Here is a 24,315-nt window from a genome sequence, read left to right on the forward strand (position 1 = left end):
ACTAAGTTCCCGCTGTTTGTCAATAGATGGCTCCAGAAGTTAATAGAAATCGATTTTAATATATCCAAAACATGATAACACCTAACCTACATATTGGCTGAAGCAGTTAGGGAGCTCCAAAAAGCCTACAGTGATGCGATCTTATTGAAAGAACGTGCAGTGATTGTTATCGTCGCTTCGATTTCGATATTTAACTCTCCGCTTGATGTAAAGCCAAAAACCTTCAACGATGGTGACTTGGAGACATTGTTCGATGAGGATCTGAAATCTTATCCCTCCTGCCATATTCTCCAGCTACAGCAACATCGGATTATTATTTGCTTCGTTCGATGACACATGGTCTGCTCAAAAGTTACTCCACTCATAAGACGGCATCGAAAAATGGCTTAATTCTTGGATTGAATCACAAGATGAACAGTTTACTGTAATGGTAAATATTCGAGCTGTGTCAGAAAAATGAAAAAAGGTATGACCATCAATACTGCGAAAAATTAATTTATAACCATTTCTCTATAATAAAATTTCATTTTCATTAAAACAACAGCGAAAGCTTAGTTGCCATTTTATATATATATATATCGAACATTCAGATATTTGAATATATTTATTGTAATTTATGTGTTTAAATCCACTATAAAGTATAAATTATTCACAAAAAAACACTCTTTTTTTCGGGAAGGTGCCATTTTCTCAATACCCATCTATTATAATAGGTTAGGTTAAGTTAACCTAGTAGGCCAATAAGCCACCCATAGACCAGTTTGGTCCTTTGCGATACTAGATGTAGTTCAGTTACTACCTGGCGCCTTGCTCTAGACATTGCAGTCTTTTCGATCTGTCAGCCCCATTCTGCGGGTGTGTTTCGCTACCAGACAGTGACCAATTAGTATTCCGATAATGTTCCTACAGTATCCTCTATCAAGTAACAAAATGAATTTTGTTTATTTCTAATCTACCATTTTGCACACGAATTTTGCAGTTTTGCACCCAGGGAGCTCATTCAATCGGGTTTTGATTTTCTTTACTATGCTTCTATCCAGCTCTTTGTATAAACAATGCATGTGTTTCCCAATGTTGATCACGTTTTCGGATGTTAGCCATTTTACATTGTTTACCATTCTTGACAATCTCGTCTACTTTTTCATTGCCCTCGATGCTTTTATGGACTGGCACCCAGTAAAAGTAAAATTGCTTGTTTCCGGCAATAATTTTCACTGCGGTCCTAGTTTCTAAGATACTTCTGGCCGATATGCGATACAAGGTTACTGCCTTGATTGCTAGTTGGCTATCTAATTAAATGTTGACTGTGGAATTGTCTGCAGGTGCATTAGAGGCCAGCTCCAGAACTTTTGCAATAGGAAAGACCTTCGCTTGAAACATACTGCAGTGGTCCGGCAACTTATGCCTAACTCTGGACAGTATATCCCCGCACCAACAACAACTTTTTCGGGGGTCAAGGGCGAGAAAATTATTTACGAGAACAGTAAAACCCAAAATTTTACAAAATTAATCACTATATGTTAATGAAATATATGTATGTGCATGAAATTCTGAAGTTTTACATTACTTTTATTTAAATAAAAAACGTCAATAGTTAATAATAATCCACAAAAAAGCGTCTTTTAAGTGGATATAGTACCTGTGCTTAACAGTCAGATAACCAAAACAGAAAATCGTTATCAACACAAGAGAGTTAAATGCTGTGGAATTTGTTTTCTGATTCAATAACATCCCAAGCCGCACTTAAACTCGAGAGAAAGTAATCTACTTTTGTAATATTATAGTTTTAGTATCTTCCAAAAATCAATTCCTACATTTTTTAGTGGAAATAATAATAATAGAATTCAAATTGTAATCGCGTTGAAACTACCATATGCTAGTCAAATTCAACTCAAGTGCCCTAATATTCCCTCTTATTATACTCTCGCAACAAAGTTGCTAAGGAGAGTATTATACATAGTTTTGTTCACAAAACGGTTGTAAGTCCTAAAACTAAAAGAGTCAGATATAGGGTTATATATACCAAAGTGACCAGAGTGACGAGTAGAGTTGAAATCCGGATGTCCGTCCGTCCGTGCAAGCTGTAACTTGAGTAAAAATTGAGATATCAAGATGAAACTTGGTACACGTATTTCTTGGTTCCATAAGAAGGTTAAGTTCGAAGATGGGCAAAATCGGCCCACTGCCATGCCCACAAAATGGCGAAAACCGAAAACCTATTAAGTGTCATAACTAAGCCATAAATAAAGATATTAAAGTGAAATTTGGCACAAAGGATCGCATTAGAGAGGGGCATATTTGGACGTAATTTTTTTTGGAAAAGTGGGCGTGGCCCCGCCCCCTACTAAGTTTTTGTACATATCTCGGAAACTACTATAGCTATGTCAACCAAACTCTATAGAGTCGTTTCCTTCAGGCATTTCCATACACAGTTCAAAAATGGAAGAAATCGGATAATAACCACGCCCACCTCCCATACAAAGGTTATGTTGAAAATCACTAAAAGTGCGTTAACCGACTAACAAAAAACGTCAGAAACACCAAATTTTACGGAAGAAATGGCACAAGCAAGCTGCATCCAGGTTTTTTTTAGAAATTGAAAATGGGCGTGGCGTCGCCCACTTATGGACCCAAAACCATATCTCAGAAACTACTCTACCGATTTCAATGAAACTCGGTATATAATATTTTCTTAACACCCTGATGACATGTACGAAATATCATCTGATGCCTTCTCTGCATAATATATACATTAGGAACCAATGATGATAGCGGAATAAAACTTTACACAAATACGGTATTTGAAAAATATGTAAATGACGGATAATGAAATCTCGATTATCACTTTATCATGCGAGAGTATAAAATGTTCGGTGACACCCGAACTTAGCTCTCCCTTACTTGTTTTTCCTTGATTTATCTTTTATCGCATCTTTTGACAAAATATTCAAAAAATACAGAAATATTAAAGTTATTAAGCCTTCGGGATTGCATTCGTCTTTCAAATTATAATTCCATGTTTCTCTTGTAAAATTAAATAATTTATTCGTATAAAATATATGTATGTACTTAATATAAATTATAAACTACGCCCTAACAAATTCCAAACAACAAGACCTTGGCTCCAAGCAATGAAGCGAACGACACTCGCAGGAGCCAGGAATCATTTTTTCTTAACTAAGCATTTTTTACTTATATTCGAAATTACATACATACATAGGCAATTAGAGTAAGTGGAAAACAGTGATAGGGTTAGAAATATTTACAGAAAATTCAATTTAAATATTCTCTAAAGAGATAATATTAAATATAAATAATTTTATAAAGTTGGACGCGAATGGAAGGAAATTCTAAAACCAGCCAATTAGTGGCGACTCACATGGTTGCACGTAAATGGCGATCACAATAATATTTATTTTTATTATCTATACAATTTATTTAGTTATACTTCTTTTTGGTTAGACCGAGGGCTAATTGCAGCTTCAGTAAAGCGGCCAAGCTTTATGGCGAAGCATTTGACAAATTCGTTTTTAATTTTTGTTTTGTTTCAAAAGAAAGTGGTAATGACGAGGTGAGCGTCTACAGCATTTGACTTATCACGCGGTTCTACACAATTCGAATAGTGTTTAACCCACACTGTTTTCGGTAACCAATACAGTTATGTACTTTCAGGGTTTTCGTTCAACCGACTTTTGGTTCGTCGCTTTTCCTGGCCTATAGGTGGGTAATTCTATGAATACTGGCTCATAACTGGGATCTTCCGGCCGTAATGCCCGCGATTCAGAGAGCATCATATTGGTGTAATAGCTAAGCGCACGCTTTTGACCCGAGCGATCAACACTACTGTCAATACTAGTCGTTGCTTTTTCCAGATTATCCGGTCTTAAGAGTTTGAAAATATTACGCTGCGTTCGGGACTCAGATACTGCGAGATCTGTTACCGGTTTGTGAACAGGGCGATTTTCCTCGACACGTTTGTCACGCAAAAAGGACGCCTCCTCAAAACGTGGTATATAGCGTGGTTTACGGGGTTCTTCCTTAAGGGTAGCTGGCTGTTCAGTACTACTTGCTGGTGAGCCGCCTACATTGAAGCCAAAGAATTTCGGCGCTTGCACAGAGATCAACGGTAGGAGCGTTTCGCGTGCGTAACGCTCTGCACGTTGTAGTAAATCTCCGAGACGGAAGGGCAGCAATTGCACAGTAATGACTTCCTCCTGTGAGTTCTGCTTCGATAGCTCGGGTCCATTGCGCACAGTGATCGGTGTAATTTTAATAATTTCCGGTTTCTTTGTGTCCAGCGGCGAGTCTGTGAAGACAATCTCCTTTGCCTTCTTCACACGTGGTGTAGTCGCCTTTAAAACGGGCTCAACTATCTCTTCCGTGGTTACACCATATTCCTGCAGGTTACGTGCATTCTTAAGCCCCAAGCGGCGGTCGTTCAAAACGGGTTCGAAAATTTCAGTTGGTTCGACGGATAAACTGCGACTAGATTCACCAACTTCTTTGTCTAGCGAATTAGTACCTTCGAATATAGGTTGCCAGGGTAAATCGTTGTCAGAATATGTATTATTTTGGTCCAGTCGGAAACTAGTACCGAGATTGAAATAGTCTTTACTTTGTTTGGCGGCATCTATACTATCGGTTTCCAAATTGTCTACGCTCTCCTGTCCATTAGAGTCCGGCACCGAGGTAGTAGGCACATTATAAGTACCATATTCTTCCTGGTTCTCCAATTCACAATTACCAGTAAGCAGCTTTAGACGCACAGGTGTACCCGATGAAAGCTTAGTCGATGGTTTACAGAGGGAATGACTGCGTCCAAAGCTGTCGGTTAAAACTACCTTATCAATGTCCCAGTGCGGCAGTCCCTTGGACAACCAACCACTATAGGATTTGTAGTGTAAACTAAGTGTGGTTGGAAAACCTAAGGCGGGATGTGGAACAATGATTTTTGAAACAATATCTCCAGCGAAGAATTCAGAGTCGTCTTTTCTGCAAGGTATAATTTTTATTGTTATTAGTGTCTTGTAGAAAAAAAAAAATAAAAAAAACTCACTCCGATATTTTGAAGGTTTCGTTTAATCCACCTTCGCCTTCAAGCGTCGCCTCCAAGCGTCCGATAGTGCGTAGCGGCAAATCATTGAAGGAATTGAATATTTCCAGCTTGAATTGATGCGCACAGAATGGTTCCTCTTCTCTTGTTAGTAGGTACAGTTGTCCACGGCCAGTGGATCTATCAGCGTAGTAGCCCATGTTGCCGCATCTTGGTACACCTTCCGCAACGTCATCATCATTTTGAGCGCATGGAAAGCAATCGCCTTTAATAAAGTCATCATAGCTATTGCACGGATAAGCTGGAAACATGCAGCGCGGAGCGACTGAGTCAATGAAGAACTTATAGGCACGTCGATGATTACAGAGTGAACGACCCTCCTCCTCATCGGCAGTTTGTGCAGCTATAAATGGGGAGTCATAAATTTCATTATCCAAAAAAGCTAAAGTAATAATATTCAACTACTAACACCAAATGAAATCCGTTACGGCGCCCACAAATAAATTTGAGCAGCCCGTTTGTACACGTCCACCATTCGGGTAGAAATCCACATGTCCCATTGGCTGCCACGAGCCGAGTCCACCAAGTATTAAGTTCTCACCGTTCGAGTGTATAACGTCCACAAAGTCCGCATCCGAATTATCCAAACGCACTTTGGGATGTTGTGCCTCGAACAGTGGACCGGCTGGATCCAAACCCGTAATGCGAGCCAAACCTGGTAATTCAGCGCCAGCGAAGCCAGACACATGTGCCCCCAAACTGAAACCGATTATATGCGTGCGCGTTAAGTTGAGACCCTTGTACTGCTTCAGATTCTGCAAAAGCATGGCCAGTTGTTTGCCCACAAGACGTGTATTGGCTGCAGCACGCACGTAATTCGGGAAAGTCGCGCCGTTCTCCCAGTCCACGCAGATAACAATACAATCTTCCTACAATGACAAGGTATGTAATTTTGAATTTTAATTAAATTTAAGGAACCTACCACCGCCATCAACGCCGTTTTCATTTCGTAGATCCACACATGCGGACAAGCCGAACCGAAACCGTGCACGATCACGCGTACCGACAATTCATCGAAACCATGCAATTCGTCGAGCGTCAGTGGCGTACTTTTAAAGACGCTACGCTGTGTCGTGGTGGTGGTTGTCGTCGTAGTCGTTGTGGTGGAACTATTTGCATCTGTATCACTTACTGAACCGGCTCTGCGTCGTATAGAATGCGAAGATCGTGCGACTTTGGCAAAAGCGTCAGTCATATTCAAAAACGGCAACTCCATGAGTGGACGTTCGGAACGATTTTTTGTAGAGTAAAAATAGAATTTGGTGTTGATATCTTGCGGCGGCGAGGGCAGCATTTCCAAATAAGCAAACGGTCCGGAGTCCTCAAAACAGCCGAGTTCGCCATAGCAAACGCGTTTGATTGCACGCTTCGATCTAATGACAAATATAGGAACAGACATAATGTTCAAATAATATCTTTTATATGGAAAGCGGTTAAGGGTTATATTCCCACCTGCGATGTTTATTACGTTGCTGCAGGAGTTCATGTTGTCTTATAGATTCCCGTACGGCACGCACTAAATCAGTGCTGTTAGCTAATCCATTAGAGAAACTGTCTGCTAACGCAGCATCGAGATCATCTTGGACAGGTGAATGGTCCGCATGTACTACTGAACAAGCTGAAACAGTAAGAGAGAGAAGTGGTAAAGAGTGACCAGTAGATTGATTTTATTTTAATCTAAAATAGGAATTTTGAAATCTATTGCACACACATTTCCATAAGCATTGTCATTGAATGAGTAACGTATTTAAGGACATTATTGTTGGGTTGCATGAAAAGACTCTTACTTCAATGAAAACAAAGTTGTTCTAATGAGCTCTTGGCTCGAAATGAGTCATTCCTCACGACTGCAATGGCGTACATTCTATAGCAAATGATTGATGATTACCTGGAAATCATCTGTCAAATACAGGCAGCTTAGATTGTTTCTTCAAGACGTGAACCTTTCAAACAACTACATCAGTGACGGCAGATTTAGGTGAAATTTGAGGGTCGATTCTAACAGGGATCTCACTCGAACAACTTAAATAAGACCCTTACAAATCGATAAATCTTTCTGAGCCTATCACAGATGATAATGTCTGTTTGTATTATGTCTATTATGTCTTCTGATTCGCAGAAAGTAAGACTGCCAAGATGTGTCAGCCTCTGGCTTGCAACTTGCAAATGCTGGGCAATAAACCAGAAAGTGCCTGGATGCTTCTATCCGACCTCCCTCCATACTGCTTTGACAACATGAATGCTTATTGAACAATGCCCAGTAAGAACCACTACGATTGCGGTAAGTTGAACTTTGCTTACGGCAAGTAGTTCAGACAAGCGCCGGCTAAGCGTACACTGTATCCATTTGTCAAGTAACAGAGCGCTTGATATCAATGGAGGTCCAGCTCGGTCCCATAGCAATGTAAGCAGTTGCCAGTGATTGCGCTATGACCAGGGACTCAAAAGAGTCTGACGATGAAGTAGCTTGATGTTTATTCTAGCTCAGCAGTAGTATTACCGCTCTGCGGTCGGAGTGAATGCTCATATCCTTGAAAGCGACTGCAATTTATAGCTAAACATGTACCGCCACATTAATGCCAGGGGTTAACAGAGAGCTCCTTAGTGAAAAGGCTTGCTGCCCTTTTTCTCTAGCGACCCCTCCCACCCACATATCTCTCGTCCATAAGGGAACAGAGAAAAGCCTCCACGTGTAGTCTCTGCGATGCAGTGATCCAAGTTTTCAAGTGTTTTTCAGTGAATTTCAGTGTATCCTTGTTGAGACCCCTTTATATTGCCAGCTTTCCTGAGCCTTAGAGCGCACTTTGCAGCAATGCACTTGCCGACAATGTGCTATGTGTAAAATGGCATAAAGTGCTATTCTTGCTGTAGTCTGTAGTGTACTATAGATGCCTGTGAAAGACGCCTCCAGCTTCTTAGTTTCAGCCTTTATATAGACTTTTTTAGATCGGTCTGATAATATTTCATTTATAATAGCACTATATAAGTATTCAGATAAATAAAAGGGAAAGTTAGAGTTAATTGCAACACATTTTAGCTAAAGAATTAGCTTTTATTTTGAAATTTTTATTTAGATAAAAATTTACAAGAAATATTTTGTTCACAGAGATAGACTTTTGACGTGTGTATTTCGGAAAATTTCCCATAACAAGCAACGAGGATCCAGCCATTAATTTTAAACTTGAATGGCCTTTCATTTGCCAGGGAAATTTTAATTCACAGCAAACAGTAGGCACCCTCTCAAGTATAAAAAACTTAACGCATTTTATAAGAGGCCGTCACAACAAAAATATATCCTCAAATAATTAGTCAAATAAAAAATTTCATGAAACCACGTAGATTCTAATAATTATTCTCAAGCTAAGTCTAAAGATGGAATAATTGACAATATGTTCCAATGAGTAAGTAATCATTATGCGTAAACAAGGGAGGTTACCTAATTGTAATACAAATCTACGTGAGCCATAAACTCTCCTTTCTATGCTTTCACGCTTGCCAAATATAGATTTTATAGATAATCACTCCAAAAATATTCTAGAAATATTCTAATAAAAATAATTATCGCTGTATATGATGAGCATTGAACTTTGTGTATTTTGAGGAAGTGAAATGCAAAATGGAAGTTTTTTATTATCAAAAGCAATTAAATACTTTGCTTTTAAGGAAGCATCAAGTATTATTTCAGAAATTTTTGAGTAGGGTAAACAACTTTATAGCAGAACTATATTGTCATGTTTACGGTGACACTTCAAAGTACAAAATAGCCAATAACAATAAAACAGACTTTTAATTGCTTAGTTACTTTGAAGTGATTCTTGAACTTCAGCAATAAAATGAAGCAATAAACATTGTTAAAAAAAGTTGTTCAACAGAAAGCTTTTGAAACGAATTAAATTCCATCTGTAACAAAGTTCACAAATCATTTCAAATTCTCAACTACAAAAATTAGTTAAGTCAGAAAAAAAATGCCGGCATGTAAACATTTAATAACTGTAAATCCTAATTCCCCATTCATCATTTGGTGTAGAACTTTATTGAGTTCTTACTGCCCAGCGTACCCGCTTCGGGTGGGTGGTCCAGCAGTACTGACCCTTCCTTTAAGGGAAGCACTTCTCACACTCACCATTTTGCTAGGCAAGGAGGACCACCGGTTGGAGGAACTGATAACCAAGTTCGGAAAATGGAGGAAATAGCGGTGTTTGACGATCTGCGAGAGAACGAGTGTAGACCACTCATAGCCATACCAGACGGTCGTCGGTCGGTTGTTCAGTTAACCTTGAGACGAAAGGCAAAGGAAGTTAGTGACTTTTACACAATGGCATAGAGCAATTTCATAGACTAGAACTTCGTAAGGTTGCGTATTACTGCCGACCAATGTCTCGACTAAAAAAATGAAAATAAGTGGCAAAGTCATGTCTAGAATATTCGGTGGATAAGCAGCTGTTCGTAGTCTAATTCAACCACGTCACGATGATTAAGGTGTGAGCAATATATAATTTGACACAGGTAAGCCCTTTGACAAACTAACTCTTTACCAAGTGCAGGGACTGGAATCAGCTGTTTGTAAATTTGCTATATGACAGTTCGGAGTATTGTTCACAAGTGTACAAAAGCGTTTTGCCAAAAATGAACGCAAAAAAAGTGATCAGCGATGGAATTCAAACGTAATAGTGTGATTGCTTTATATTTAGCTGGAAAATCACAGCCAGCAATTGTTCGTGAGCTCAAACACCTTAATGTGAATATAGTGTTTGTTAAAGCACCATCATTCGTTACACCATCATTCTACCAGTATCAGGTAGCATCGCAAAACGCCATGTAGGTGGTCGGTCATCAAAAGACTGCAACGTCACGTGAGATGGTTCGGAAAGTGAAGAAGCGACTTGAGCGAAATCCACGACGAAGTGCCAATCAAATGGCTAAAGAACTGAAAATATCCGACCGCAGCATCCGACGCATATTGAAAAATGAGCTCAAGGTCAAGCCTTAAAAGTTCCAAAAGGACTTAAGAGAGCAAAGCAGTTGCTTCGCTTGGCCGAAAGCGATCAAATTCCGAACATTGTGTTTTCTGACGAAAAAATGTTTCCAATTGAGCAATTCGTAAACTCTCAAAACGATAGAGTTTACTTGACCGACCGTTCATACGAGAATCTAAGTCGTCGGTTGGCCACCAGGAGGCAGCACCCGCCACAAATAATGGTTTGGGCCGCTGTCACCGCAGATGGGCGCTCTCCAATTGTTTTCATCGAGCCTGGCGACAAAGTTAATGCGACATATTATTGGTAAAGTGTTCTGGAGGCTGCTTTGAAGCCGTGGGCAAACAAACATTTCGGTCGCAAACCATGAACGTTTCAACAAGACTCAGCACCGTCTCACAAAGCGCGAGTGAACCAATAATGGCTGAAAAACAACGTTCCGAACTTCATTACGACCACACAATGGCTCTCGAATTCACCAGATGCGAATCCAATGGATTATTCTCTCTGGGCCATTTTGGAGAGCAAGGTCCGAAGTAAAAAATACACTAGTCTAGAGATGCTGAAGAAAGCCATTGTCCGTGAGTGGGCCAAAATACCGGCAAGTCACATTCGGGCAGCTTGCGATTCGTTTTTTGACCGTCTCAAGGCCATAGTTAAGGCAAAATGTGGTAATATAGAGCAAATGTGAATTGGTCCTAAATTTATGATTATTTTCACACATTTTGTATTTTAAAATAAATATATAATTTTCCAAACCGAATTTATGGTTTTTTTAATTGTGTGTATGCACTTCGAGTGCCGGACCCTGTAGGCGATGTCTATCAAACCTATGAACCTCATAAAATGGCAGCTTTCACTTTTCGGCCGATATCTATTATGGTGGACAAACATAGCAAAAATAAAGCTATGCGTCTGATTCTGCAGACAGTACGAGTAGTAGTGTACTAAAATGCACTATACGATTGCAAATTTCTTCCGATAATGGTGGCATCAGACGGAGAAGCTAAATGCTTATTGGCCTGCTATCGTACATACTCTGTAAGATTATTCAACCCCAATGGTTAATACCTTGCTAAAATTCTGTGATCCAACCCGCTTAAAAGGAAGAAGTTTATCAACAACAACACTAATGTATTGCGTTATTAATGATAAACGTTTTGCTGGTACTCAAAAGTTAACTGATGAATATTACCAGAGTTCTTTGACAACCAAAGCAACCACTCGGAAGAGGTTTGCCACATGAGCTCCAAACCAATGAACGTAGTGTACATCAAAAAGGACTAACGAACATTATAAAAAAATACCACAAATTATTTGGGATGACCGTCAAATGAAATGAACTTGTTCTATACATGTATAGCAATCAGTTTTAGAATAGCAAGGAATATACTTGTATATGGGAGTGGTCTGTGCAAAGTGAGTACCGCCCGAGCTCACAATCAACACAATTTAACGCAGTCTAAATTAATGAAAACGAAAGAAAACTACTGATTAAATGTGCGAATAATCTCAGTTGAGTCAAATAATTTGCGTAAATTAATTACATATGTGCTGAATATGTTGGAGTTTCAAAACTTTAATGCAGAAATTTTTGGTTTATGAGACACTTTGAAAACCTGTAGATATTTAAATCATAAAAATGTGATTTTAATTAGCGAAAGGCGTCACATTATTGCCTCATTTCGCACAATAAGAAAGGCAATTAATGTTAATTAGTTACGACTCATAGTTAAAGACATGTTTAGTAGAAATAAAACAAGCTGATTTTCATTACAAATGACGGTAAGTTGTATGCATATATGTGTTAACGTCAAACATATTGGAGTTGTGAAAGAAAGTATACTTTCGTAGAGTTCATATGATAGACAAGATGTGTACATATATAAGTTATAAGAAAATATCACATTTTAAATGTTAATGTTTCGTGCAAAGGGGGTATTACTATAGAGAGAGTTTTATAATTTCAGGGTATTAAAACCAAAGAGGCTCTAAATATAAAAAATGTAAAACTTAGATATCATTATACTTGTAAATTACATTATATATATGAATTTTTTAGTTATATACAACTAGTCAGCCAGGCCAGGATCTTTTGATTCATATATATACTTGTAGTACAATTTACAAGTATAATGATATCAGAGTTTTCTCAAAAGAATTAGGATGTGCTGCCCTGCATCTTGTCTTTGTCTTGGCCTATATAGTCATCTAGGAGCTTTCTTTGTTTATCGTTACTGCGACTACGGCGATCGATCATCTTTCAGTATATTTAATATGTCTTTGTTAACATTCATCAACGTTCTGTTTTCTGTTTAACATTGCCAATAATATCACATGACCTGAAAAGTCTTTGGTTTAACAGTGAATGAAACTACTACTATGGAATAATACATTTATGCATACTAGATAGCATACCGTCAAAATATCTAATTGTTTCCATCTAAAATTCACCATTTAAGAGAAATCTTTCACCACTGAATTACTTTTTGAGTCTTGAGAAAAGGAAATGGTCACTGCGGGCCTAATCTGATGAATATGATGAGTAGAAGTTTAGTTCATGTCGTAAGCGCCTTAATTTATTAATCGAGTTGAATGAGCTGAAACGTTATCTTGGTGAAAGGACAATTTTTATTGCCATATAAAAGCGCTCTACTTTGATCTCGATGTAAAATTTTCATTCTTAATACATATGTTCGTTTTAGGTTAACAAACTCACTCAATTCTTACTGGCTCTTGTAGTCAATCTTGTGTTTTTTGTTCTAATACGGTAAAGACAGAACTCAGAATTTAGAAGTTAAATTTGCAGAGGTTTCCTTTAAGACCAATAACTTGACCACAGTACATAAAATGTTATGAGACTCTGTGAGTATTCTAATTCAGGTTAGTACCAATGCAAAGATAAAGTTGGCATGTCAGAACAAATGTCACTGTTTTTTATCCCATTGGTATAGCTTTAGGGCTTTGTGATCACGAACGTTCCCCTGCCATATTCCGGGTGAGGTTGGAGGTAATATATGACCTCTAAACGCATACCGGTTCTGCTGACGAGAAACCAACCCTTTTGGGCTGACTCGTCTCGTGAGAACAAACATTAACGTAAAGTACAATAAGGATAACACTTCGACGATCAACGCTTCGACTTCGAGGACCACGAGAAACATGACATTGCTTCGTCAGGAAACAATAAAGAAAACTACCGGTTGCTCCAGCCAAGTACGCCAAGTCTCAAAAATCGGTCCGACCACCTCCAAAACGACCATGAGTTCAAACCATTTCAAACTGGCATCCAAAGGAGAGGTACAGCATAAACAGAGAAAAAAAGTCTCAAAATCAAGAGGGAAAAAGACGTAACTGGAGGGCAGGGAGGGTTTTTATACTTGAGAAGATCGCCAAAAGTCAGTCTGCTGGCATCTCAGTTGACAAAGAAAAGATAAAGCGCTTAACACAAATAGTGGAGGAATACGAAAGGTTTTTGAAGAGACATAATCGGAACCCCTCGCGGAAAACGTTAAAATCATGCAGCTCCCAGAAGAGAAACCGCTTCCACAACGAAACGATGGAAACTCAGTCTAAAAAACTCAAGCAGGGGAGCCGAGCTAAACAGAACAACAGCAGCAAGACACTTCAGTGATGTGGCCATGGACAGACACCAGGTGTCTACAATACACTAAACCTCTTCCTCATCAAACACGATTCAAAAGAGATGGGTGAAAATTGATGTCAGATTGTCGAGTATACTAGACTCTGGTTTCCGCCCGGGGTTTAACTGCTCGGAAATCCTTACGAACTACGTGTTCATCAAGTAGCGGGTACCTTTTTAAGCCTCAAACTGAAGCTTATATCCGCTAAGGACATCTTAAAGAGACCTCGTGCTCGCTCCTGAGTTGGACGAATTGTAGATAATTATCACGACACGGAAGAGAACGACGGCAACAGCTAGCTGCTAAGAGATGTAGTCATCGAAGAATAAGCAACGTCCAAATATCTAAGATATTCACAGATAAATCTGCAGCACTCGCAGTGCTGCTAACAGTCTGACAACCCTTATAAATGAGGGTGGCATCAATATCATATTTTGGAGCTCTGGGTTAGAACTGGCACGGTCAAAGGGTCAGCAGCAATTATTACATTTCGTAAAAATATTTTTAAAAACAGACCAATATTTAACTCAAAAGACCAATGCGCCGTTATAGTAGTTGAGTCTTTAAATACTGTTCCTTGACCAGTATAATAAGTCCGTAGTACTAGTCTTATCATACTTGCTTGTTATCTTGCAATTAGTTATTGGTTTCTACCTGCTCTGTACGCTAGAATAAACGAAAATACATCTTTTGTTCCTTTGTAACCGTCAAGGGATCATATGTCTTTAGTACAGTTATCGAACCTTAGAGCTATTAAGGACCTTAGCTAATAAACGGACTATTCAAACTTACAACTCATGGTACTTATACAATCTGACGTGTTAATTAAAAAATAATGATGAGTACTCATCACTCCCAGGCGGAAGTCGTAAGCAATATTTCATGCGTACTTCTGGTTGTAGTTTCTCGAAGACACTCATGCAGCGTCTTCAACACTTTTACTTTTCAAAATCGTGAATGTAGCTGTTTGTCACTGACAATGTTAGCCGTAAACAAGTACTTAAAGTGTGCATATTTGTTATAACCCCCTTTAATTTTACAAGCTCTGAAGTTACGACAAAAATGCTAATTACTCGTATGCTTTTGGTTTTCTTTCGACGAGTATAGTTTACCGTTTAAGTGATCGAATTGCCGAACTCAACGTTTCAAATTCACCAATCAACACCTCTTGCCAATTGGCACCTTTATTGAAATTTTCTCGGGTTATACAAATATATAATTTAGAGTATTTACACCTTCGTGTCGTCACGATTATGTGACTTTGTTCGTATTTTTTTATTGTTTTTTGCTTTTTTGCTGCTGCTTTATAACACTCGTCACGCGAATCGGCATTACCATCGAATAATATAATAATTAAGAAGAGTTAGCTGTATGTATGGTATAACGGCAATATGTTGTAGGTGACAATTGCACAAGACGTTATGTAACACATACGTGCTAAATTAATATACATATGTATATGCCTGTGTGTGTTACTCTTTGCAGCTCTTCGGTTTCGGTTTTAATTACTCATAAGCAGTCGTTACAAAAGCTTGCGTGCTCGTTGAATGTTTTATCAGATATTATATGAAAGCATTACTGTCATAACATAATTTTTGAAATCATTGTAAAAGTGGACATAATTTATACTACTTTGAGCAAAAAATAGTAAGACTTCGTTCATAATTTTAAAAATCTTATCCAATATACTTTTGTCATCGTTTTTTCCAATCCTGGAGACAGTTGTAAAAATCAATTTTCAGAATATCCTTCAATACGTATAGCGATTCACATTTAATGTCTTAAATTTACTCAAAACGCTTTCCTCGGAGCGGTCGTTTGAGTTTTGTGAATGACCAGAAGTTTAATCAGGCGAATACGGCGGTTGAAGTACAGTATTGGTTGAAAATTTGGCGAAAAACTCACGAAGAATCAATGCTGTATGCCACGGTGTATTATCGTGGTGCAAAGTTCTCGGCCCATTTTGGCCTCTTTTTACGATTAGCTGCACACAAATAACGGATAACACTCAAATAGTATTCCTTGTTGACAGCTTGGCCGGTCGGAAGGGATTCGAAGTTCACCACAACTCGAACACCGAAGAAAACTGTCAACATAACCTTGATTTTTGACCGGCTTTGACGTGGTTTTTTCGGCTTCGGCTCACCTTGTCACGACATTTGGCCGATTACTCTGTCTCTTCGTCTGTTTGCGGGTCGTAAGCATAGATTCAAGAATCATTATAATACGTTCATGACATGCTGGTAGTCGAAAAGTATTGTTTCACAGACGTTAACGCGACGCTGTTTTTCAAAAATGTTAAGTGATTTTGGAACCAATCGAGCGTTCACTTTTTCTAGTCCCAATGATCTTGCAAAATAGTTTTCACAGATCCTTCCCATATTCAACGCTGCCAGTAAGATTTCTCACTGTTAATCGCCGATTTTAATGCAACAATTTAGCTATTTTTTTGACATGTTGATCATCACTTTATGTTGATGGCCGTCGTGGACGTAGTTCGTCGACAACGCGTTTCGATCCTCTTTGAATAATTTGTACCAATCAAAAACATTTGCTCGCGACCAACGATTATCACCGAAGGTCTTTTCCAACATTCTGAACGTTTCGGGACCACAATTTGATTCTGCACACAAAATTTAATGGAACTTCTTTGTCGAAAAAATAACTATCTATAACTTACCCCAGCTGCCATTTAACATATATCACGATTTTCAAACAACCGGTTGACTTTATATCTTATAAATTGGTGATGGTACGAGTATGTGAGGTACCTTTTTCAGTGAATAATAATTGTGCTTGACGATTTTAACGCCGGAGTAGGCAAATAAGGTATCTTTAGTACAACAATCAAAAGTTTTCCAAATAGGTTAAGGCTGATCGACTTCGTAGGGGCCCCAAATAAGGTTGTCTGTAGTACTAGATTCCAGCACAAGAAAATTCTTCAAGCTACTTGGCGGAAATTCGTAACCAGTGTCCTTGACGTGCGTACGCTCCGAGGAATTAACATCGACTTGAAACACTATCTTGCTGTAGACAAGGTACGCACCCGCCTCTGTACAGCAAAACACGCCTGTCAACAAACAAAGGGCAAGTAAGACTTCAAGAAGCTACTATCACAACCGACAGCGAAACGGTTTTCTACTCGACTTTCACACCAGCTCTCTGAGAACACTCATCAGCAACTCGTAATAAGGGAACTGTGGGACGGCATTTCAAGCTCCTTACGTACAGCTGCAAGCGATACCATTGGTTTTCGTTAAGGTCGAAGGAACAGCTGGTACGATGAGAACTGTCGTGTCGCGGTGGAGAGAAAGCCTAACTCCTACGAGCGGGATTTGATAGATACCGAGAGTTGAAGAGGAAAGCGAGACGCATATGCAGTCAAAAAAAGAAAGAGAGCGAAATGCGTGAAAATAAAGAGCTTAGGGAGCTGGCCGACAGGGATAGTGCTCGAAATTTCTGCGAAAAGATGCGGCGATTAACGGAAGGTTGCAAGACCGGAGAACACTCTTGTAGGACCCAAAGGCAGTGATCTAGGGTATGATGTTCATAGTGCACTGAGGTTATGAAGGGAACATTTCTCCAGCCTGCTGAACTGAAGATAGCTAACTGATTGGACCTTATCAGTATGGCTTAAGACCTGGAAAATCAACAACTGACAAGATATTAATCCAAATCTTGAAAACGACCCACGAAAAGAGAATCGATACGCACTACATCTTCGTCGATTTCAAAGCTGCTTTAGACAGCACGAAAAGGAGCTGCCTTTATGTCGCGATGTCTGAATTTGGTATCAACGCAAAATTAATACGGCACCAAAAGATCGGTCAAGACTTCCCCGAATCGTTCGAAACCAAACGAGGTTTCAGACAAGGCGACTTCCTTTCGTGTGACTTCTTCAATCTACTACTGGAGAAAATAATTTGAGCTTCAGAACTAAATAGAAAAGGTACTATCTTCAATAAGAGTGTACAGCTGCTGGAGTACGCCGATAATATTGATATCATAGGCCTCAACAACTGCGCCGTTAGTTCTGCTTTCTCCAGAATGGATAAGGAAGAGAAACAAATGGGTTTGATGGTAAACGAGGGCATGACGACATATATCCTGTGAACAAACAGTCGTAGCACTCGCAACACTGTTGACAGTCAAACCTCGAAGTTAAAGATAATTTTGTCCATCTTGGAACCAGTATTAACAGCAGCAACTATGTCAGCCTCGAAATGCAACGAAGAATAACTCTTGCCAACAGGTGCTACTTCGGGCTAAGTAGGCAAATGTGAAGTAAAGTCCTCTCTCAACGAACAGGAACCAAACTCCATAAGTCTCTCATTATTTCCGTCTTGCTATATGGTGCAGAGGAGGGGACAGCGATTACGCTGACTAGGTTATATTGTTGATGAAAGAGAACACACCACCTTTGAAGGTTTTCGATTCAGTCCCCGGTGGAAGCAGAGGCAGAGGAAGACCTCCACTTCGTTGGAGAGATCAGCTGGAGAAGGACCTGGCTGCACTTGGTATCTCGAATAACAAATAGCGAGAAGAAGACACGACTGTCGCTCTGTTGTTAGCTCGGTTATAACTGCATCAGCGGTGTCTATGCCAGTAAAGAAGAAAAAGAATATGTAATAATGCCCGAACCTACTAAAATTGGGTTCAGCACTACCTCTATCAACCATATCCCAACCTATATAAAATTTTCAAACTTCCGGTTGGCTTTATACCTTATAATCAGTCAATGTCGAGAATATCTAGCAAAGTTACCTGAACTTATATTATTGGATATAAGTATATAGTCCAAACCTCATATCCCTAATAATGGGTTGTCAAAAAAGTCTTGCGGTATTTTTATTGAATTTTTTGTTTTTTTATTGAAATTGAAATGAATTTTTGATGACTCATGCCCAGCTCTTGACCGATGCTACGGCTGCTACTATGCCGATCTCTTTAGACCAATTTAGCGATTTTATCGCAATTTTCGACGACAGGCCTTCCGGAGCGTGGCGCATCTTCGACCACCTCTACACCAGAACGAAAACGTTGAAACCATCGTTGTGCGGTGGAAATGGAAACTGTATCGGGTCCATAAACTGCACAAATTTTATTGGCGGCTTGAGATGCATTTTTGCCTTTATCGTAGTAGTACTGTAAAATATGCCGTATTTTCTCTTTATTTTGATCCATCTTTGAAACGCTATAACGAACGACTTAAAAGAAGCGACAATCAATCAAACACGTGTTAGCGCGTGAAATGAGCTTTCCAAAAAGGTATAGCATGACCCGATGCGACGAATAAAACTAGAACTACGCGCTTTCAGCGCCAACTAGCGAAAATACCGCAAGACTGTCTTTGACAACCTATTATAAACAATTCCGATCTTCTGATTGACGTTTTACACATCATCCTCTTAGCCGCTTCGCTTGAGTCAGATAACATATATTTCCTTTGAGGATGATTTTAATGTAAATAATTTTCACTGACGGGAAGTAAAATATAAGATTATACGGGGTATTCACCAAGGGTAGAAATGGAGGTATTTTAATGCACTATGACCATCAGTTATTTATATTTTCTCCTCATAATTCACATTATTCCCACCAGCTTCCATAAATGCATAAAATGTCATTTTTACTATTATTTTTTTTTTTTTCAAGCAATATATGTACATATGTATGCATGAGTTACGAATAAATTTACATTGTTTTAAGTGCTTACAAGTATCCATGCACTCACCTGTCAGTTGCCATGACAGCGTTGTCAGCAATGCGCACAGCTTCAGCAGTAAATTCCTCCGCTTCATATTACACTGCTCCACTGACACTTGTGAATTATCGCACTAAATATATTTTCTGTTAACAAAGTAAAAGTTTATTAAACAGGGAAACAGCACAAGGTAATAGAGGTTATGTGACTGAGAAACAATCTACTACAATGAAAGCATTTATTTGAAAATTTGCTGCGCATCACTTAGACAAAAAGTTGAAACAATTTGATATATTCGTAAGTAACGCGGCATTATTTACATATTTCCACTTAAAATATCGCACATGCTTTGCTTTTGGTCGATTTGCCGCAACGCAGAAGCGCTGAGCAAAACACAGACTACACACATTTTCACACTTTACAAGCGCGCTTTTGCACTTGCGCATTGTGTTTCTTTGTTTTCCTCGTTTTTTTCTTTCTTTGTTGCTTGTTTTTGTTGTCATTTATTTTGGTGGATTTCGCTTTGCAAACAATTTCGTAGTTTTGTGTTTTCGTTGCTTTTTTTGTCTTGTGTTTTGTGTTTGTTTTTGGCATACGCTTTTAAATTCACTTTCACTTGCTGCAGCGGCGGCGTGAAGGCGCGGTGTGTTGCCACCAGCGTCAACATTTATGATTAGCACAATTATTACCCGTGTATTTAGCGTAGCGGGGCAAAGCAAAGGGGCACAACAAAACCAGGAAGGTAGCTGGGCTTCGTATATAACTATGTGTGTAGGTATTTATGTATACTATAGATTACAGTTTGTTTACTTTAATGAGAGCGTGTTTAATATTTGGCTATTTAAGTATGTATGCACACACATTTATTAGTGTATGTAAATTACCGTTAAATGCTGTTACTTAATCGATTGCGTTGACTGCATCGGAACTGAGTCACTTGTTGGTAGGTAATTTGGGTAGCTTTCAGCTCTTCGCTTTTCACAGGCCACATTCAGTTTCGATTTTATTTTGTGTATGTAATATGTATTTAGTATAATGGATCAGTAAAAAATATGAAACTGATATACTATATATTATTATTGTATGCGTGTTACACATTTTATCTTTTGAAGCACGGAAATTATTGTTATTGGATTTTTTTACATCATGTAAATTTTGTGTCTAACACAAAATAGTATAATCTTTGATACATAAAAAATAAAAAAATTATTATTTTTGTTTTAATTGTAGGTATGATCATCATCTATAGTAATTGCTCTGTGAGTTGAAATGGATTTTACTCACAGAAAACATGAATTAATTGTCCATATGCATTAGATGTGAACAAAATAAATTATTATATTTTAAAAATATTATATAAAAAAGGTAGTATTGTTTGTAGAATAAACCAGCAAGTAGTTTAATCAAGGTATTACAATATAAGATAGACGAATCCAAAAATTTATTTACCCAACCGGACAGCCCGAATTATAAAACAGTCATGCTGTGATTTTATATCTTATTTTTACTTTACATTACATTTACTAATGAATTTCAAAAAATCGCACTGTGTAAGTATTGATCGAAGGAATAAAACTTTGGATAATAATTTCCATTTCCAAACCCCTCTGAAGTGTAAATTATTTCAAAAAACAGCCATATTGTCAGTAATCAAAATTTTGGCTAAGTAATAACAATTTTGACTAGTAATAACAAGCTTTTTGGGTTTTTGGAGTTGAGTTAATTTTGACAAAAATCTTCTCCACTGTCAGACACCTATTTTCGGAGGTATTGCTGGAGATCTGCTACAAGATCAAAGTAATCAAACATTCTTCAAAAAGAATAATCGAGACTTTATTTTCTGTAAATCTACAACACTTATATTTATTTATTACTTAAGTAAACTGCCACTTCAAATAAAATTAACAAAAAAAAACATTTCTTTCTGACATGGAAGTAGATATAACCTCTTAAAGAAAACAGGAAGATGATAAGCAATACCATGAGTTAACATTTTTGAAATCTTTTAGTCAATATTGGTTGCAAATTTTTACAACAAAAAAAATTACAACGTTAAAGTCATCATTGTGAGACTTTCGTGAAATATTATGTGTACCATACTATGAAGTCGTTTAAGGTGTTACATGGGTTTACGGGTTTCAAAAGATCGATTTTTTTTATTGTCCTTTTAAATTCTACAACATCTCTTTAATGTTGTCCTACATTTTCAAATTGATCCGAGTAGTAGTTTTGGAGATACAGCCTTAAGAACTTGTGCACTTTTGTCCCACTTTTATTGTCACTCAAATCTTTAAACGCGTTTTTCTCAAAACTGTGTTTTTGAAGTCGGTTGGCAAAATTTCTCGAGAACTACTCAACCGATCTTCATGAAATTTTACACAGGTCTTTGAGATACAATTCTTAAAGACTTGGTGGGAGAGGTTTTTCTTCGAATACAACTATATGAAAAAAATGTCGCCAAACTTTTAAACTTTAAAAATCCAATTTTCAGTTTTTTTCTTCTTCCAAGTTTCAAGTTAAGGTTAACTAAAACACCTATTTTTCATTTCACTTTAGATGATCCTGTAAGGAGTTATTTTGCGAACGCGTGCGCATCTTTTTTCCGAGGACTCACCGGAAATAGCGGCGCAATCGCCGAGTTTAAAATATTTTTTCAGATTTCAGAATTTCTTTGTTAATAGTGTATGTTTGTAACGATAAAAAATTCTAATAAAATATTTCATTTTTATATGAGTAAAAAACTGTTGAAAAAAGGTTGTTTTTACCCGAAGAAACCCATGTAACCCCTTCCAATCTTAATCTTAAACTAAAGGCTTCTATCAATATGATATGTACAACTTGGAATATTACATACCAAGTCATAATTTTATCACAAAACAAATTCGATGTTAGATAAGATACAAATCACAACATAAAATCCATTTATGTCATTATTTTAGTCAGAGGCTTTTAATCTTCTGTATAAGCAAAATTTAGAATACAAGCGGAAACTGGCCTGCAGGTAAAAAAATTCTTAAAAATCCTCATCTGATTCTCTTTAAGGTTATAAATATATATTCTTTATTCGCCAAACGTTAGAGAGTAGTGAATCGAACAAATTAGGCTAGTCGCTCAAACAAATTGGCAGCACATGCAAAAGTGTTGCGCATCTTTCTTGAATCAATAAGTGGTTCTTTCTACGACAAAAGACATTTTAGTCGTTCTTTAGTTTCGAGCCTTACGTTTCCTGTAAGCTACTATAATTTTTATCAAACTTCAAGTTTTGAAAATCAATAAATAAAGGTTTTTATATTCAGTTTTGAGAGTAATTTGTCATATGAGCCATTTACTGTGGTTTACAACCTATTTAAAGAAAATCTAACTGTTAGAAAAAAGCTTAACAGAGAGTGAACCAAATGCATTATTTTTAAAAAACAGAAATTCGCTAAAAAGAACATGACAGTTTGAAACAATTTTGCATGTAACAAAAAATAAACCTCAATTTTATCTAAATATTTGACAAGTTGACGTGCACCAAAGCGATTTTGAGCTGGAGAGCATTTTTTTCTAATAATTAACTAAACCGTTAACCAAATCGAAATCCATGTAACCGAAAATTTAAAAAACTTTTTTCAATCCCTTTTTTTAAGTTTTTATTATTTAATTTTTCAATTTTCAGCTGAAATTTAGTACCGATGAAGAAATTAAGTAATTTTGACAGAATTGGAGAAGAACAAGGCAAAGTCAAAAATACTTCAACTAGTGAAATTAAATTCATTTAAAAGCTCATAGCGGCATTACCCTTACTACATATGTAGACGTTTCTACATTTGCAATAAAAGTCCGAGTAAACAAAATTATTATTTTAGAACAAATATTTTCCATTTCCCAGCCTTCTAGGCTTCAGTATAAGGGAAACCTTTGAACCCAAAAATTATATTCTTCGAAAATATGACGAAATAATGCCAAACAGTAATCATATATGGTGGATAATAAAAGTTAGGCTTGAAAAAATAAAGCCACTCTTCAATCTATACATTTCATCGTGTTATGCAACAGTATGAAAAATGTATTAAGATCAGCTTATATTTTTGTCGAGGTTACTTTAATTTACGATAGGGTTTTATCAGAATTTGTGCGATGAAAGAGCCAAAATCCCAACAGAAGATAATAGCGCCAAATTTCAGTTCGTGATAATTTACATTTAGTGTCAGCCTTTATTTTATCGTTTTCTTTTATATTTGTTTTCACTGGGTGCACTTTTATGGTTTTAAATTGTAAACTTGATTTTTTATGAATTTTATTTAAAGCTTATATTTATTAGTAACAATTATTTTAATTTTTTTTACAAAATTCTGCTAATAAGAAACTATTTAACACTTTTCTCACCCGTTCACAAATTTATGACACAAAACTTGCAATAATTTAGTAACTGTTTCACATTTTCCAAAATATACACTTATTAAAAGGCGCACAATATTTCATACCGCCGATTTCAATAAAACTCGCACAATAATAATTTCGACCGATTTTGTATAATTTACGTTCACACTTTGCAAACAAAACATCGAATGAACTGGGATTGCAACAAGCGCGGCTTACGGAGTTACTTTTAGCCAAGCAAAGCGCTGTGTTGATTTAGCAAAAGTGGTGAGATCCGACTTTCACAAAGCTCAGGCGATCTGTGTGCGCGCCGCCGCCGCTGAAATAAGTGGTGTCTAGTTACTCAAATGCTCATCGAAGTGCTCACTTATGCACACACACACACACACGCATGCGTATTGTGTTGCTGATGGCGCTCTTGGCTTGGCGCTGCTTATCAACACCGCGAGCTGTAATATTGACAAAAGTTTATATTTTACACATTGTGCCTACACAACTGTTCGCATTGCTTTCACT

At 37.6% G+C, this 24,315-nt stretch overlaps 1 protein-coding gene across 3 annotated transcripts in view; it reads right to left on the reverse strand.

The window, feature by feature from the left end:
- Nucleotides 1–3,019: 3,019 nt before the first annotated feature.
- LOC126760516 (uncharacterized) overlaps nucleotides 3,020–24,315 on the reverse strand; it is a 60,997-nt gene continuing 39,701 nt past the window's right edge. For 2 of the 3 annotated variants that reach the window (XM_050476206.1, XM_050476208.1), the window contains exons 2-7: nucleotides 19,468–19,583; nucleotides 6,566–6,731; nucleotides 6,036–6,486; nucleotides 5,523–5,982; nucleotides 5,057–5,456; nucleotides 3,020–4,992 (exon numbers count right to left, since the gene is read on the reverse strand). In XM_050476206.1, the coding sequence (XP_050332163.1) occupies nucleotides 3,669–4,992; nucleotides 5,057–5,456; nucleotides 5,523–5,982; nucleotides 6,036–6,486; nucleotides 6,566–6,731; nucleotides 19,468–19,534 (2,868 nt within the window). In that variant the 5' untranslated portion in view covers nucleotides 19,535–19,583 and the 3' untranslated portion in view covers nucleotides 3,020–3,668. Of the gene's footprint in view, nucleotides 4,993–5,056; nucleotides 5,457–5,522; nucleotides 5,983–6,035; nucleotides 6,487–6,565; nucleotides 6,732–19,467; nucleotides 19,584–23,805; nucleotides 24,096–24,315 lie in introns of those variants that run through there. The other variant, XM_050476207.1, reaches the window with a different exon arrangement.

This window comes from Bactrocera neohumeralis, chromosome 5 (assembly GCF_024586455.1).
Source record: "Bactrocera neohumeralis isolate Rockhampton chromosome 5, APGP_CSIRO_Bneo_wtdbg2-racon-allhic-juicebox.fasta_v2, whole genome shotgun sequence".
Lineage (NCBI taxonomy): Eukaryota > Metazoa > Arthropoda > Insecta > Diptera > Tephritidae > Bactrocera > Bactrocera neohumeralis.